Below are 17,578 nucleotides of genomic sequence, written 5' to 3'. Positions count from 1 at the left end.
TTTATAATTTTTAATTTCTTGTATATTGTATTGTAATTCTTTATTTAATTTTTTATTCCTTCTTGTCATAAGCAATCTGACACTTGACAGTTGCTTCTGACATTTGGGCAATTGGTATTGATTGCAAATAATTAATTTTAACATTTGTTTCAACATCGACATTTTTTACAAATTTTATTTATTCATATTAAATCATTTTTATAAAAACTAGATTCTATCACCATTTACGATTTTTTAAAATTGTGATTCCTTTACCAGTTTTAGTGCGCCACAGTTGGCTGTCACAAGTGTCACTTTACCTTTACTATCGATTTCTATTTTTATCCTTGACCAGGACATAATATCCTAAAATATATACCTCCTTTGAAACTATTAAAGACATGTATTATTTATAATTAATATTTTTGTTGTTTAATTTTGTGGTGGTGATAAAATGGACGCTGGCGGAGCCTACGGGGGCGGTAAAGCTGGGGGTACATTCGACCCTATAGCTTTTGTTCAGAGGCCCCCAGTGATATTAAGAGCAGTCTGTTGGGTAAGTAGATAGATTTAATTTGGTAATAATTGGATGAATTTAGTTGTGTGTTGGGGTTTTTTACTAGTTATATGATTTTATGGGGGCGGGTGTTGCTTTTAACATGGCGCTTCGAAATCGATTTTTGACTTTCACCTTCTTCTCAAGATAAATTATATATTAATTAGCTAATTACTATCGTTTTCATTACTTGTTGAATCTTAGTTTTCTTATACTCCTGTTTGTGTTATTGATTTTTGTGTTTCAAGAACTTCTTGCAATTAATTAAATGCATCAGATATTGATTCTTTTGCAATAAACTTCAGGACTATCTTGATTATAAATGAGAAATATTTAAATAATGATAAATTTATTCAGAGATTATTTATTTATTCTTTTACATTTTTCAGTTATTCAGTATCATAGTATTCGGTTGCATATCATCTCAGGGATGGAAAATTGATAATACAACAAAGGAGGACGTCTGCTTGTACAATAATGACTCGAATGCATGCAACTATGGAACTGGAATAGCCGTCATTGCATTCCTTGCTTCCATGGGCTTCCTGGTCGGAGAGTATCTGTTTGAGCAGATGTCCAGTGTCAAGACACGTAAGCATTATGTTCTTGGAGACTTGGGATTCTCAGGTAAAAGATAAATGGATAAAAAAAATATATTTACAATTCTCATATTTATATATGGATTTTTGTTGTAGGTTTTTGGTCATTCCTGTACTTTGTAGGATTTTGTTACTTGGCCAACGCTTGGGGAAAATCAGAGGCCCCAGAGAATGGCTTTGGTGTTAATAATGTGCAGGCAGCTATCGCTTTTTCATTCTTTTCAATCTTCACCTGGGTGAGTTTATAAACTAAATGCATTTTATATAAATTTTTCTATTTTATTTTTTTCTCTAGGCTGGTTGCGCCTTTTTTGCGTTTCGCCGGTTCCGCACAGGAGCCGATTCAGCTTTTGCGCCCTCATACGAAGCTGAACCCAGATTGGGGGTGCCAATGCTGGGGGCTACTCTGTAGGAGGCTTTCCTCAGGATACCACGATGGGCGGAGGTATGGGAGACTACAGGGAGCAGCCCTTCGGTCAGCAACCGAACAGAGGTGGGTTTTAGTAATAGACAGCGTTTTCGAAAGGCAGTTGAGAATATAATATATATATATATATATATATATATATATTTGTTAGTATATCAACTGCCTTTCATAATTCAATTACAATTATTTTACTAGTCGTATAACTACTACTACTTTTTTAGGTCCCACAGACTTCCAACAGCCAACCTATTAAGTTTCGTATTTGGAGACAAAACAAATCTCTGTAAAAAAAACTGATATTATTTTGGGAACACTGAAACTCATATTGTTAAACTATTTTTCATTTCGATCAATTACTAATAATCAATATGTTGCTCGATGCAAGCCAACACGCTAGTCACTCTGTAGAACAACTTTATTTATATAAATAAATAAATTTATTTATTTATTTATCACATTTGTATAGTTAAAAATTTGTGTCTTTTTGCAAAATGGGACAGACAAGAATCAAATTGTAGTTGTTTTTATTACTTTTTTGTCCAATTCGAGACCATTCCATTATTAAATCACCCTTGTGAAGACTTTTGAATCTCCAAAAATCTAATTTAAAATTTTTGTTTTATGAAGTAGTTGTACGAAAAGCTTTATTAACAATTACAAATTTTGTTTTAAAAGTTTACACGTTGTTTTTAAAATTAGTACAATTTATATTTTGCAAAAAAATACATTAATGATAATAATTAGATATTTTGATGTTGCATTAGAAACTTAAGATGTTAAAAGAAAACTTTCTTTGTATTGTTAAATATATTATCGAGTAGGTAAATGTGTATTTGAGGGACACATTTTTATTTGTAAACCAAAGATTAAAAGATTTGTTTGAAATTTAACTAAATAAGTTAAAATTAATGCACTTTGTTGTTTATTAATATAACTGGTAAAAAATAGTTATAGTAAACTTACCATTATTTGACATATTATATATATATATATATATATATATATATATATTTAAAAATAAAGAGATTTAATATATTAGATTTCTTGTATTTTTTATTATATTTTATTTCTTGTGTCCTTTTCAATACATAAATGCTTGCTCGTTAAATAATATATCTAGTAATTGTAAATTTAGTGAGTGTGAGAGGACCTATCTTTGTTGTTTAGATAACTTTTCGACTAAGATAAAGATAACTCTAAAACCCCAAAACCCCTAAAACCATAATATATCGTGTAATAATTGGTAGCTAAACGCAAAATGTAGTTTGTAATATAAAATTATATGTTATTTACTTATTAATGCAATTTGAAATACTTATAAAATGTTCAAAAACTAAGTTATTTGTTATTAGTTGATTTTAAATATTTATTATTTTTTATAATGTAAGAATCTGTAATATGTGTACATTGGAATTAATAATATATATAAATAATATAATTCCTTTGTATATATATTATATGTATATATAAGCAATGATCGTTGTTTTAATAATATAAGAATATTTTATAATCATCGTGTATATTACATATATACAATTATTGTATATATATGCAGTCAATTTGTTGTTTAAATTATGATATTGACAATTATTTAGTTACATTTATTTATTTCTTTATTAAACATTTGTTTCAACTTTGAATAATAATTTGAAAAAAGTACTCTAGACAATTTAATATTTTTACTTATTTTGAAACATTAATAAATTACTTGCAAAATTATACATAATAATATATATGTTGTAATAAAAATAATTTGTAGAAATAAGTTTGATTGGAAAAAAATGTCTAGATTTTGATTTTAATTCCACAATTCGGCTGCTATATATATATAATTATAATTATATATATATATATATATATATATATATATTATATAATATATATACATGTAAATGTATATTTATAATATATATGTGTGTACGTACATATATGAAAATATGCATCTTAATTTGTATAGATAAAAATTGGCAATAATATTTATAATATTTTTCTTTCTGATGCGCAAACAGTATTTATATAATTTTAATGTATTTTATATATATATATATATATATATATATATATATATTATATACAGCAAAACCCGATTAAGACGATTTCTCACCTTTTTTGCCAAAATATATCACCTAAGAAAGATTTTGACGCTTTAGCAATTATAAAATTTTCACCCTACTTCTACCTTTCCTATCATTAATGAAGGAAACAATTGATAAATTCAGTTGTTGTTTTAATAGTAATATCTTTAGGGAGTTTTAATTTTGCAAATTTATCTGAAAATATGCCTTTTCTTTTCCAAGACAACATGATAAAGTAATTTCAGATCAGATATATTTGCCATGTTAGGACTTCTAAAGATCTTAGACTAAATACAAGTAAATACATATGCGAATGTGAATAACTATTATCAAGAGATGGTCTAAATACACATCGGACTAGTACTGGGTCTTAAATAAGTGAACCTAATTGATCTTGAGCAATATTCACTTGGCCCCGATACATAAAATCTCTCACAGCCCTGGTATTTAACATTCTTTAATATAAATCCAGGATGTCCTATTGAAGCCTTATTAGGGATTCAAAATATGGGTTACAGGAAGATAAAACTACTTTGTTTACCATCAGCTAATTTTTATTAGTTGCTAAGGAAAAAGGAAAATTCTGCAGAATCTCGGGTTTGTGTTTGGCATATTAAACTGAAATATGTATTAAATGAAATATGAGAAATCTTAATGAGTGATTTTCTTAAACGGGTAGTACTATATATATATATATATATATATACAAGTATTCAAATAGAAACTCCACCCTATATGTTAAAAGTAATGTTTGTTAAAGTTACTATTTGAACTTATTTATATTTATATTCACTCGCATAGAAAAATCATTTTTATTCTGATACACTATAATATTATGATATTAAAAGTTGTATATATAATTGTGCATATGCAAAATAGGTTTTATGCAAGTCTACTTAATTAAATTGAAGCTCAAAGTTCAATTGCATTAGATAGCAGTTAATAAATCAATTCAAGAGGTCACGAAGACCTTTAATGCAATTGAACAAGACTTAATGTAATTCTATGTCTAATCAATGTCTAAAAATATGGTCGTTCAGAGTCGTACAGTCCAAAAATAATCTAGAACAACAGTCATTTTACAAATATATATATATTAAATATGAAATAACATGAATTTTGTGGTAATTTTTTTCAAATCCAAGCATCATGATGAAAATTGTCTTCTTTCAACCGTTTCAAAGACAATTTTCATAAACTTGTAAAAATAATATAGTAATATAATACTTTAGATTTAATTGTAGTGTTAAGGATACTTATAAGTGTAGGTTTTAAGGTTTTATGTATATGTGTGTATATATATTTATTTAGTGTTTGATATTTATATATATATGCATATATCAGGGTTTTGTTTATTAAATTATTAGCAAACTACTCACTAATCGACTAACTTAAAATCATTAAAACAGAATTTGCTCAAAACCATATAAACATCACCATTTGCAAATTTCCTATTTTAGTGAGTCGATTGCTATTAATAAACAAAACCAACATTTGCCACAAATATATATGTATGATATATTATTTATTCATATATATTTGTCTGATTTGAAAGAAATTACCAATTTCAAAATTCGATTGATAAGTTTCAAGGTTTACATTGATGTTAAAGTAATTAATGTCGTTGAATTTGTGTGTGCGTGTGTGTGTTCAAATTAAATGGGCTTTCTTATATTCGACTTGAGGCCGCCTTGTTGTTTATACGAAGCTCATTTTGGAAAAATATTCGGTGTTTTCGTGTTAAATGTAAAAATGTAAAAGAAAATGTTGAGGTGAAGGAGACGATTATATTTGAATTTTGTGTTAGCAGTGAAGTTTGTGCAAATATAAACGTGAAGTTTGTGCAAACATAAACGTGAAGTTTGTTCATATTTTTTTTTTTAAACAAAAATACATTTATAATTATAATAGTTAGCTAAAAATTTTATGTTTAGAATACTTTGAAATCGTTAATTTCAACAAAAAGTAGTATTATTTTATTTCATACGACATTTTTCTTTACATTTTTGATTTTTTTGTTTGTTTTATGTTGGCCGTGCTTCATTTTGCGCTGACTGTACTTAAACGTCAAATTCGTTTGTTAATGTGCTTAAATATTTATAATTTTGTTAATTACTTATCAATAACGCATATTTATTACTTAAATATTGAATATGTATTAATTAAAATATCGTCTCTCGTTATAATATAAAAATGCATGTTATATCTATATATAAAACCAAAAATATTGTGAAAACTATTTTGCATATGCACTGGTATGTATACAAAGTTTTGAGATTACTGTTTTAAAGCAAATCCGGAACAGGAATTGGTGAAAACCGTTGTTAATTTAAATATAGAGAAAGAATGAATACTTTTTAAAGTTTTCTGAACTTTTTGTTTTTTTTTTTCTTTGCACAATTGTCTATAGAATTAACTTCAGCAAGTAATCTATTTGAATTGAAATATATTTCAAATTAACAACCTTTTTAATAGTTTGCAAAATCTATATTGGGGATATATAGTCACCTTAAACAGTTATCAAGTGTAGTATTCTTTTAATATGTGTTACTTACAGTTTTATTGTTAAAATTTAATAATGAAATTTAATTATTTAACCCCAAAAACCTTTTGCAATGTTATAGTTAGCTTAATGGCCTATACTGACAAAAATTATTTCCTAGAAAAAAATATCAATAGCGCATCTGTTTAAATATATTCCTGGAAGTTCTATTTGAATGCATGTATATATATATATATATATATATATATATATATATATATATAATATATATATATATATATTGGTAATACTTGCAAGTTTATGTGCAAATTCTTAAATTTATTTACTTAACTTTATATATATATATATATATATATAATATAAATTTTATTAGACTAATAATTTCACCATTGTTTCTAATTATGATGCTTTTGCGTTTGAATGTGTTAGCGACTGACAAAAGACAAATATTTTAAGTTATTAATAAATGTGTATGTATATGTTAAACAAAAAACACTAAAACAAACCACTAGTGTTTTATATTTAACTTATTATTTATTCTTTAAATAATATTTACATTGCAGGAATATTTAAAACATATTCAATTAGAAATGTTTTATAAGAAGTTGTTTTTAGAAATCTTGGAGCAGATTTTGTGTTAGTTTTCTGTATACTAAAATGTCTACGTCTTTGGCCCACAGGAAATCCAGGTGGCTGAATTGTTGATCGGGTATGTTTTGGACTTGTATTACATTTTTTTCTAGTTTTAATGCTAATGTTTCCACATCCTGTAAAAAAAATATTTTTATTTCAGATGTAGAGCCGAAGAAATTATAATTGTTTAGATCTTTGAATCATTTTAAGAAACTTTGCTGAAGGACACACAGAATCTAAATAACTTACAAGAAAAAGGAAACTATTCTTGAGAGGATTTGTTTCACAATGGTTAAAAAATTTGTCTATAAACATCTTTATATTTATTTTATACCTCTGGTACAACCAAAATATCATTAGTTCCATAATATATATACATCTTGCAATATATATTGCTCCATGAATATTCCGGAGGTCTTTTGGATCCATATTTTTGCCAATTTTTTAAAACTCCGTAATCAAACTTTGCAAAATTCTCTAGAAAAGAAATAATAATATTATCAAATTTGTTTTTTTATATTAATTTGAATGATTTATTTTCTTAAAATATATCTTTTATTACTTACTAGAATAAACAAGTTGCGAAAAGTGATCCAATTGTTTTGCAGACGTTCCTCCAGGATAATTCTGCAGGATATTTTTAATATTATCCTGAAAACAAATCAAATATTTAAATAATAATATTTTATATAGCTTATTCTTTGTTTTTTTACCTACATAGTTAAATTGGGGCTCGTTTGCGCCCCCCAGGAGAAACAGAAAACCAACACAAATGATTCGAGAGATGTCGTTTTCTATATTCATACAAGATCTTCTCCAAAGTGTTGAATCGTTTGAGGTTTTTGGAAAAAATTCATATACTTGTAGTACCTTAGAAAAAACCTAAGAGAAATGGAATGATAAATACATTACAAAAATGATCAGCAAATTTTGGATCTGGTAAATATCTCTAATTATTTTATTTCTGACCTGTATGATGGGATTAAAAGTAGCAAAAAGTCTAAAAACAGGACTCCTGGTATTCCCCATGTACACAGCTGGTGCCATCAGATGTCCCGAAACAATCTTTGCATTATATTCCGGTCTTTCAGCCAAAAGCACCATCAAGGCGGTGCATCCCTGAGAATGTCCAATATACTGCAACGAATTGTATCCTGTAATCCCCAGGATGGCATCGATGGACGCAGACAGATCTTGGACACCGATTTCATGCCAACTGGGATAACAGACCAATTAATAAAGCATTGATTTTTACTACAATTTGGTGTACCTGAAGTCCCAGAACTCCTTGTCAACATCCGGGTCCAGATACCGGTGAGTCCTGGAGAATGTTGTACCTCGTGAGTTGCCAAGCCAGACATCGTAACCCAGATTGTACAAAATAAAACCTACAATCATAATAATATAATTATATAAATATAAGTTTCAGTATATATTTTTATATTAAAATAATGTTTTATCTTGCCTAGTGATTTTTCTGGATCGTTAACTACAAAGTCAGCAGCTGTCGACATCAGGCCAGGAAATAGCAGCACCGGGTGTCCTGCAGGATTTGGTATTCTGTGCAGGGACAGGATATATCCGTCTCCAGTCGTCACTTTGTACAGTTGTGATGGGTAACTGTTTTTTGATATCAGTTTTAACTGAAAGATAAAAAACAGATGCAAGATCTACATTTTATATTTAGGTAAGAGTTTTCATTTATATATATATAATATATATATATATATATATATATATATACATATATATTCATATAATTATTTAATTTTTCAAGAAGAGACTATAAAATTATAAAAATTATATATAAAGTTTACTCTAGAGCTTTAATTTTATCAATATATTATTAAGTATCAACTTTTGCATCTATTATTATTATAAAGCTTTGAATTTGCAAATAAAATCATTGGTTTGAGTATTCGCTTGATAAATAATTAAATTAATTAATAATCAAACCAATATTTGTGATACAAGTAAACTGTTGATGTCTTTGCTTAAATCAACAGTTTAATTTAATAAGTTTAGAAAAATATATTTTTATTTATTTTTAAAAAAAACAACAATATTGGTTATGGGGTTTATTTTACTGTTGTTGAGGTTTATTTTTGTTCTAAGACTTTAATTTCCTTAAAATTTTAATATCAATTTTTTTACAATATACTTTATATTTGTTTCTTTATCCTTTTTAACAAATTTATAAGTATTTTTACCTTATTAGTGATAAGTCCATAGGATTTTATCGAGTTTGCTTGATATAATATAATTTAATCAATAATTAAGAGAGGATTTTTTGATGTTTTATAACATTTATAACATAATGGCCAGTAATAATATATCCAACTACTTCAAAAATAATAATTATATATCTTAATACTATTAAATTAACGTTTAATTACAATATATCCTATGAGGTTTAATTTTCTGAAAATTTTAATATCATTATTTTCATCTCAATTTTAATATTAGAGCGGAGTCTAATTTTTTATGTTGAGACTTTGTTTTTATGAAAATTCATTTATTTTAATATTAGCTTGTGTTTTTTCATTATTTTGAGGATTTTGAATTTCTGACTTTTTCTTTGAGGATTTTAAACTTACAATTGGACTTTTTATTATTATAAGACTGTTTTTTAATTTGTAAGAGATCTACAACTAAAATGTTAGCAAGGATTTTATTATTATTTTGAGACATTGCAATCGTGAAAATACATCAGTTTTAATTTTAGCTTGATGTTTATTATTATTGTAAGACTTTTATTATTTAATTCGTAAGAAATCATCAATTTAAATATTATCATGGGCTTTATTATTATTTTGAGACATTGCAATCGTGAAAATACATCAGTTTTAATTTTAGCTTGATGTTTATTATTATTGTAAGACTTTTATTATTTAATTTGTAAGAAATCATCAATTTAAATATTATCACGGGCTTTATTATTATTTTGAGACATTGCAATCGTGAAAATACATCAGTTTTAATTTTAGCTTGATGTTTATTATTATTGTAAGACTTTTATTATTTAATTCGTAAGAAATCATCAATTTAAATATTACCATGGGGTTTATTATTATTTTGAGACATTGCAATCGTGAAAAAACATAAGTTTTAATTTTAGCTTGGTGTCTATTATTATTGTTAGACTTTCATTATTCAATTCAAAGAAAATCTACAACTAAAATATTACCATGGGGTTTATTATTATTCTGAAACATTGCAATCGTTCAAAAACACCAGTTTTAAATTTGTGTATCAGAGTATATTATATTGACACTTTGATTATGATAAAAAATTAAAAAACAATGAACATACTGGTTTAAAAAAAACTTACCACACCATCGGGTTCTGTTAAGGATAAACGAACACAACATTTTATTAAAAGTACTTGCAGAACTATTTGAATTAAGTACATTTTTAATTACAAACTATTTTATATATATACATATACATAAATGTAGTAATTGTTAAACACAATATATAACTCGTTTTGCGTTTAATTAATATTTTAATTTTATTAAGGTAATAGTCTTATGGGGATTTAATATACTTAAATTCATATTTGTGTTTTGTTTATATGTTGCAATTTTATACATTTACTTAGATTTTTTTACATTTCTTAGAAATTTCTTATGAGTTAGAACTATTTTAGTTTCTTTAAGTATATTGGTTAACAATTATATCGAATATGTAATAAACTAACTTCCTTAATAAATAATTTGAATTTTCTTACGAGTTAGAACTATTTTAGTTTCTTTAAGTATATCGGTTAATAATTATATTGAATACGTAAACTATACTAACTTTCTTAATTAAAATTTCAATTTTTGTGTTCAATGTAATTATTAATGTTGATTTAAATTTATTAAATTCATACAAAGACTTATATAGTTTATATAATATATATATATATATATATATTAATAAGATATTATTTCTTTAAGTTTTTAGTATTTTTATTTTTACACCTTTATTTTGTTACTATTGATTTTTTTTAAATTTATTTTGAGAGAACAGATTCAAATTATTTTAACCCATTGAAATCGAATTATTTTTTAACATTCTAATAATATTATAATTACAGTTCTTGCATTTTTTACTTATAATAATTATTACTTATTAATTAAAATTACATTTTATAATTCTTTGATTTCCTTTGCCAGTTTTGAGATTTTTAAAACTTTTATTTTAACTATTATATTTTTTTTTAATAAAATTAATTATATTTTTTAAGAAATGTTAAATGTATTAATTTATTTTATTCTTGAGATTCTTTTATTACCTTTGATATTTTCTTTATCAATTCATATATTAAGTTTTATTTGAACCTGATTTAATATAATTATAATTTTATTGTTGAAAGTGTTAATTTATTTTATTCTTTAGATTATTTTATTAACTTTAGTATTTTCCTTTTTTAATTCTTATATTGAGTTTTATTTGAACCTGGTTTATTATAAATATAATTTTATTATTTACTGCTTTAATTTATTTTATTTTTTAGATTCCTTTATTAACTTTGATATATTATTTTAACAATTCCAACAACAAGAATTTAATTTATATTTACATTTATTACAATTATAATTTAAAACTTGATTTATTATTTTGGTCTGTTTCCTTTACAGAGACGATTCGTCGAATGCGTTAGGAAAGAATTTCGTTTCGTCGGATATGATTTGTTTGCAATAATTTTCGTTGGAATTGGTAAATAGAGATGTACATGATGGTTACATCGAATACATCGAATACATCGAAATGTCTTTAGGGGACATTTCATAAGTCACGACGTTGACATCAATCGTCGTAATCGTTATCTATTGTGCCTGCAATTGCAATTGCAAATGCACCGACGATTGCATACACTTTTGCATATCGCGCCGATTGGAATTTTAGTCTGGGGGAAATGGAGAGGAAATTGGAGGAAAAAGGAAATTTGGATGAAATATTGTTCCAAAGGATGTGCTACTGGTAAGTTTTATAATTATTAACTTCCCGTAGGGCAATCGAAAATGAAAATTTTTATATATCTTTACGTTTCAAAACCTTCTGAACATTTTGGCATACCTTACAATAAGAAAAAATGGATTTATGTGTATGTATGTGTGTGCGTGTATGTGTGTGTGTTCGGATACAAATTTTTGTCGACGATTTCGGCACCACGGATAAAGCGATTTGAATAATTCAAAAAACATTCGATTTGTATTGATAGAGAGACGTGCTGATTAGTTTTTGGCGAAGGCAGGTCTAGCCGTTCCGTGGGGCAAAAAGTGCCAAAAACGGTAACTCAGTTTTTACAGAACGGAGCGTCCGATTTGAATAATTCAAAAAATTATTTTACTTGTATTCACAAGATGAAGTACTGATCAAATTTTCATGAAAGCAGGTCTAGCGGTTTCAGAGTTATCTAGTAAAAAAAGTAAAAAAAAATGCCATTTGGCGACCAAAAATGATCATTAGACATATGCACATCAAATTATCAGATATTTTACAGTGATTTTAACAATAAGTATAAATTTTGTTACATTCCTATGGGTTCCGTACCAATGTTTATCCGTTAGACGGCGACGCGGCGTTTACGCGCTTCAATATTTCTTCTCTTTACAGTTAAAGCAGTACGATTGCTTTGAAAAAAAGTTCAGGATTTCCAAAATATTTCAAAATAAATTTTTCTTCAATAAGTCTTTTTTTTTTAAAGAAAGTAAATTTTTGTCAGAAATTTATAGTTTCTCAAAAATCTAATTTTTTCAGAGTAAATTTTTTTCAAAAATGTTAATTTATTTTTAAAAAAATAATTTTTGGTAGGGGAAGTTCCAGCAATTTGCCTTAAGGCACGATGCCATACACCTCTAGTTATTTTTTGTTTAATTTATAATTATTTTTAAAATATAAGTATTTTGTTTAACAAATTTATAAGTGTTTTTACATTATAACACAACACATTAATAAGTCCATAGGAACTCGTAGAGTTTGCTTGTTATAATATAATTTAATCAATAATAAAGAAAGGATTTGCTTCATATTTTGTAACTTTTTATATTTTATGGCCAATTACAATATATTATACTACTATTAAATTAATAATTATATATCCTACTACTATTACTAAATTAATAATAATTAGTTAAAATATTTCCTTTGGACTTAAGTGATGTGTTAAGTATTTTTTTACGTTTTTACAATAAGTTAATAAGTATTTTGTTTAACATTTTTAGAATTTTTATAATGCATTTAATATTTTTTTCTTCATCCTTTTTAACAAATTTATAAATGTTTTTACATTATTAGTAATAAGTCCATAGGATTTTATCGAGTTTGCTTGATATAAATATATTTAATCTGATAATTTATAAAGGATTTGTTTGATTTTTATAATATTTTATAATGGCTAATTACAATATATATTACTACTATATATACTACTATTAAATTAATAATTATATATCATACTATTACTAAATTAATAATAATTAGTTACAATGTATCTTGCGGACTTATTGAGTGAATGTGCATTAAAGTATTTTTATTTTTCAATGAGTAAATAAATATTTTGTTTAACAAAGTTTCAGGTATTTTTATAATACATTTAATATTTGTTTCTTTATCCTTTTTAACATATTTATAAGTGTTTTACATTTTTATTAATAAGTTTATAGGATTTTATCGAGTTTGCTTGATATAATATTAATCGACAATTAAGAAAGGATTTTCTTCATAATATTTTATAATACCCAGTTACAATATATCCTACTACTTAATAACTAAGATCTTTATATTGATAATTAATTAAATTAATATTACATACTATGGCCTTATTGAGTAATGTGTTAAAGTTAAAGTATTTATTAAATTAAGTTAAAAAGTATTTTGTTTAATAGAGTTTTAAATAATTTTACAAAATACTTAAGAGTTTTCACTTTTTTTTGTTTATCAATTTATAAGTATTTTTATGATATAAGTATCAATATTTTTTTATTATTTGTATGTTGCATGAGAAGCTTTTGTATAAGAAAAATGTACCATCATTTAATATTAATATTAACAAATATTTTGCAATTGCAATCAATTATACTGTTATACTAATGTCTTCTAACTTTAACTCGATTAATAAAGATATCGATATTCACAATATTTCACTAAATAAAATAAATCTCCTTTGCCTCAACTTAATTTTTATATTTCTTTTCAAGTATTTTATTTTATTTAATTAGATTGTTTAATTATGTTGTATTCTGATTATAATTGTATTCTTAAATCTTCTTAGAATTGTTCTGTGGGATTTGTAATAAAATTATTTAAATACATTTCACAGTACATATACTAAAAACACAAACACTAAGTAATACAGTTTTTGTGTATATCGATATCCATTTGTCATTTATTTATGCATAGACATTTCACTTAGAGTATATTTTATTCAGTATTGTAATTTAATTAAACTATTTATCAGAAATAATCAATACCCCTTAAAGATTGCATTTATCTTTACTATTCATTCTAAGTATTCCATTAACCATAATTTTTTGTCCATTTTCTCCAGACTAAATGGCATATTATTAAATAAATTAAATGTACATTATCAGTACATTTGTTTTTTTGCTTTTAATTAAATATATTTGACGCAATTTGATGTTTTGTTCATTTTATTTAACAATATATAATTTTTTTTAGATAACACACACGATTTCGTTGGACTTATATTGGGAAAGGAGTGCTTTTGGAAGGGCTTGATGGATCTGGATGAAAAAAGTTGCAGATGATGGACTGCTTGCATATATATATATATATATATATATATATATATATATATATATATAGATATATAACTACTTGGTGAGACAAGTTAACAAATGCAGTCCTAAGAAGAGTGGTCGAAGAAAGATATACTGAGCACGATTCTGAAAGGGAAAGGAAACTGGATCAGACCCATTCAGCAAAAAGAGTGTCTCATGCACTACGTCATTGAAGGTTAAATAGGACTCAATAGTCTGAAAGGACTGAGAAAAGAAGAATTAATAAATTAATTAAGAAAACATATTAATAATGGTAATGGGAATTATATAAAGAAGGAAAGAAAATCTTTGATTTGCCCTCAGGCAGACTACTATTCATTACTATTATATATAACACAACATCCTTCAATAAGTCCAAAAGGCTATTTATTTATTTCAATATCCAAATATAAATAATCCTACCGATGTTATATAAAGTCACTTTTACTGTTGAAAGAAACTTGAGAAATTTGCTTATTTTGAATACCCAATATTCTATTTTAATGCCTTAAACAATCTGTAATATTATTATAAGATTTTTTATTCTATTTATCATAAATTGCACTATATATTTTTAGTATTATTGAAGTATTGAAGATTTAGTATTAGTAATAATTTTATTATTAGAATTAAGATAATTTGTTCACTCTAATGAGTATAATTCTGTATGTAATATTATATAGAGTATAATTCGATATGTATAAGATATGAATAAGATAATATATTCTGAATATATTATATAATAAAGAATTATTATTATATTTAAATTGGAATTGATGTTTAAGTTCATTAAAATGTGTTCAATGCATATATTTATATATATTTTGCAGGTAAATATATACATATAATAAATATATATATATATATATATATTTATATATATATATATATATATATATATAATATATATATATAAATAAATAAATAGTGAATTCGTGCTTAAAGGTATGTATTTAGTATATTATTATTTATTATTTATATTATTAGCTAAATATTTTCAATCTATAATTTTTGTCTGTTTTCAAATATACAACATTTATAATATACCCCTATGATTATATGAGCGATATATAATTCCAGTATATATAAATTCTTATAAGATTCTCATAGCCCACGTGAGTTCTTTGTAAATTTGACTACGACCGCCTAGCTTCATATGCAACCCGTTACACTCCATATATACACGATATATATAATTATAATATAACAACAGTCCCATATATAATGCCAGTATATAAATCCATGGACAGATATCCACGGATTTTCATATACCCTCTCATATATACACCTCTATAATTATATGAGCGATATATAAATTCCTATAAGATTCTCATTCATATCCCACGTGAGCCCTTTATAAATTTGACTTTAAAACGCCTAGCTGTATATGCAACCAACACACTCCATATAACACGATATATATTATAAGGAAAGTCGCCATGTATATATATAAATCTTATAAATTTGTATGGACGATATATAAATGTGGACCGGGTTGGGAACGAGATATACGCGTTGTGTATGTGTGAGTGCATTGAATATGTATGTAGTGGTGAAATCATGAATACGTGTGTAGTTTAGGGACTCCATCGCCAGTTATATATCAGTACATTGAGAGATAATTGCGAGCGCAGACAACTCCTTAACAATTTTGAGGTGACTGTACCAATTTTTATTAGGGAGTCCATACACTGCTTAATAAATACATTATTTAATTTTGAAAATAGACAATACTGAAAAAGATAAATATTACATAGACTGTTTTTTAGTCTTCATAAATAAATTACAAATTAAATCATATACCAAATTTTATTAAATATACAAAATATAAATAAAGAAATTTATGCATTTTAATTTATATATTTATTTAAATCAACATAGCAAGTTTACACAATATTAAGCAAATATATATTTAATACATATTACAACAATAATAATAATTTTAGGTCCAATTTTTATAATTTCAAACACACTCAATTAAATTATATATTGTATGAAAAGCAATTTTGACAATTTAATTATTATTCATAAACTATTTGCTCAATAATTGCTAATTGTATATTTAATTTCTTGCTAATATGTAAAAGAGAACATTAGGGTTTGAAGAACCCCAAATACACGTGAATTTTTAAATCATCATTTTGGGGTGTTTCTGAGCAAAAAACGGACAAAATTCTCCCCCCTGGAACCCCCCGCTCGAAATCCGTACATTCCTGAAGAATCGTAGCCATCATTCTGCAACCCCTCCGGCAACTTTTTCAATTTCCAGTATTTTTTCACCCCCACATTTGCCAGAAATCCATTCTCAGTGTCCTCCCATATAGTCGACGGCCATTTTGAATCTCGGTAGCCGAAACGGCTGAAGACTTCACTAATTCACCAGTTCAGAAGTCCAGGGTCCACCAGTTCGAATCCCAATCCTGATGATGTGATCTCAATGCAGTGTCCAGAGCAGATGTGCGTCCTTCATGTTACTTGATGTCCGTGCTGCTGAAAGTGTACTTGAATAACGAATGAGTTGTGGTGAGTTGGTTGAAAATTCTAAAAATATCAAAGACAAAATATAAGTCGTTATGAGAACTCAAACACATGTTTTTGTGAAACAACTACGTGGACAAGGTCGTTTAGTAGCATTTGTTAGATGATGAACTCTGTAGTTCGAATCTCTAAACGATAAAAAGAAAATACCATTTGTTTTTTCATAAATAAGTACCTCAAACTAGACAAAAGACTTTCCCCTTAAATTTTTTTCGCTGAAGATAGGAATAGCCGAGGTCGTTAAGTAGCAACAGCATTATCCAGCTAAAATGGTGCTGTAGTTCGAATCTTCAGATAATAGATAAAAACAAGTGCATTAGAATGTATAGAACAGTGTTCAAGTTCGAGATGTAATAACCACCAAATCTTTAGTAGACAAAAGGCATTCCAATTAAAAATAGTTTTTTATCAAACGACTAAATAGCCAAGAGCGTTAAGTGGTCGTCGTGGTAGTTGGATATTCTTCGGATCGATCCCAGAAGAAGTAAATGTATGTATA

At 25.8% G+C, this 17,578-nt stretch overlaps 2 protein-coding genes and 1 pseudogene across 2 annotated transcripts; 2 read left to right on the top strand and 1 right to left on the bottom strand.

Annotated features, from left to right (window-relative positions):
- Positions 1-263: 263 nt before the first annotated feature.
- Positions 264-1,521, top strand: LOC113372729 (synaptogyrin-like; the record flags this gene model as incomplete). The annotated part of the gene is given in 5 exon segments (XM_026613075.1): positions 264-535; positions 925-1,162; positions 1,231-1,370; positions 1,430-1,510; positions 1,513-1,521. Coding segments are annotated over 5 exon segments (570 nt in total), but the record flags the coding sequence as incomplete, so codon positions are not given.
- A 5,229-nt stretch (positions 1,522-6,750) lies between these two features.
- On the bottom strand, positions 6,751-10,184 carry LOC113372728 (lipase 1-like). The gene is made up of 7 exons (XM_026613074.1): positions 10,104-10,184; positions 8,238-8,415; positions 8,043-8,160; positions 7,742-7,988; positions 7,339-7,423; positions 7,107-7,249; positions 6,751-6,906 (listed from the first exon to the last, which is right to left on the bottom strand). The coding sequence occupies exons 1-7, from the start codon at positions 10,182-10,184 to the stop codon at positions 6,751-6,753; spliced, it is 1,008 nt and encodes a 335-aa protein (XP_026468859.1).
- A 6,930-nt stretch (positions 10,185-17,114) lies between these two features.
- LOC113372709 overlaps positions 17,115-17,578 on the top strand; it is a 13,320-nt pseudogene continuing 12,856 nt past the window's right edge.

The sequence above is a fragment of the Ctenocephalides felis genome, unplaced genomic scaffold (genome assembly GCF_003426905.1).
Source record: "Ctenocephalides felis isolate EL2017-DRISC unplaced genomic scaffold, ASM342690v1 CF-g0.4_SCAFFOLD_01604, whole genome shotgun sequence".
In the NCBI taxonomy this organism is placed as follows: Eukaryota; Metazoa; Arthropoda; class Insecta; order Siphonaptera; family Pulicidae; genus Ctenocephalides; species Ctenocephalides felis.
The sequence above is the reverse complement of the archived record's forward strand: the minus strand, read 5'-3'. Positions and strand labels throughout refer to the sequence as shown.

Coding starts and splice junctions, on each gene's coding strand:
- LOC113372728 (XM_026613074.1), bottom strand. CDS start 10,184: ATGTACTTAATTCAAATAGTTCTGCAAGTACTTTTAATAAAATGTTGT. Junction 7,250..7,338: donor TTCGCAACTTGTTTATTCTA/GTAAGTAATAAA, acceptor TTTCTTTTCTAG/AGAATTTTGCAAAGTTTGAT. Junction 6,907..7,106: donor ATATTTTGGTTGTACCAGAG/GTATAAAATAAA, acceptor TTTTTTTTACAG/GATGTGGAAACATTAGCATT.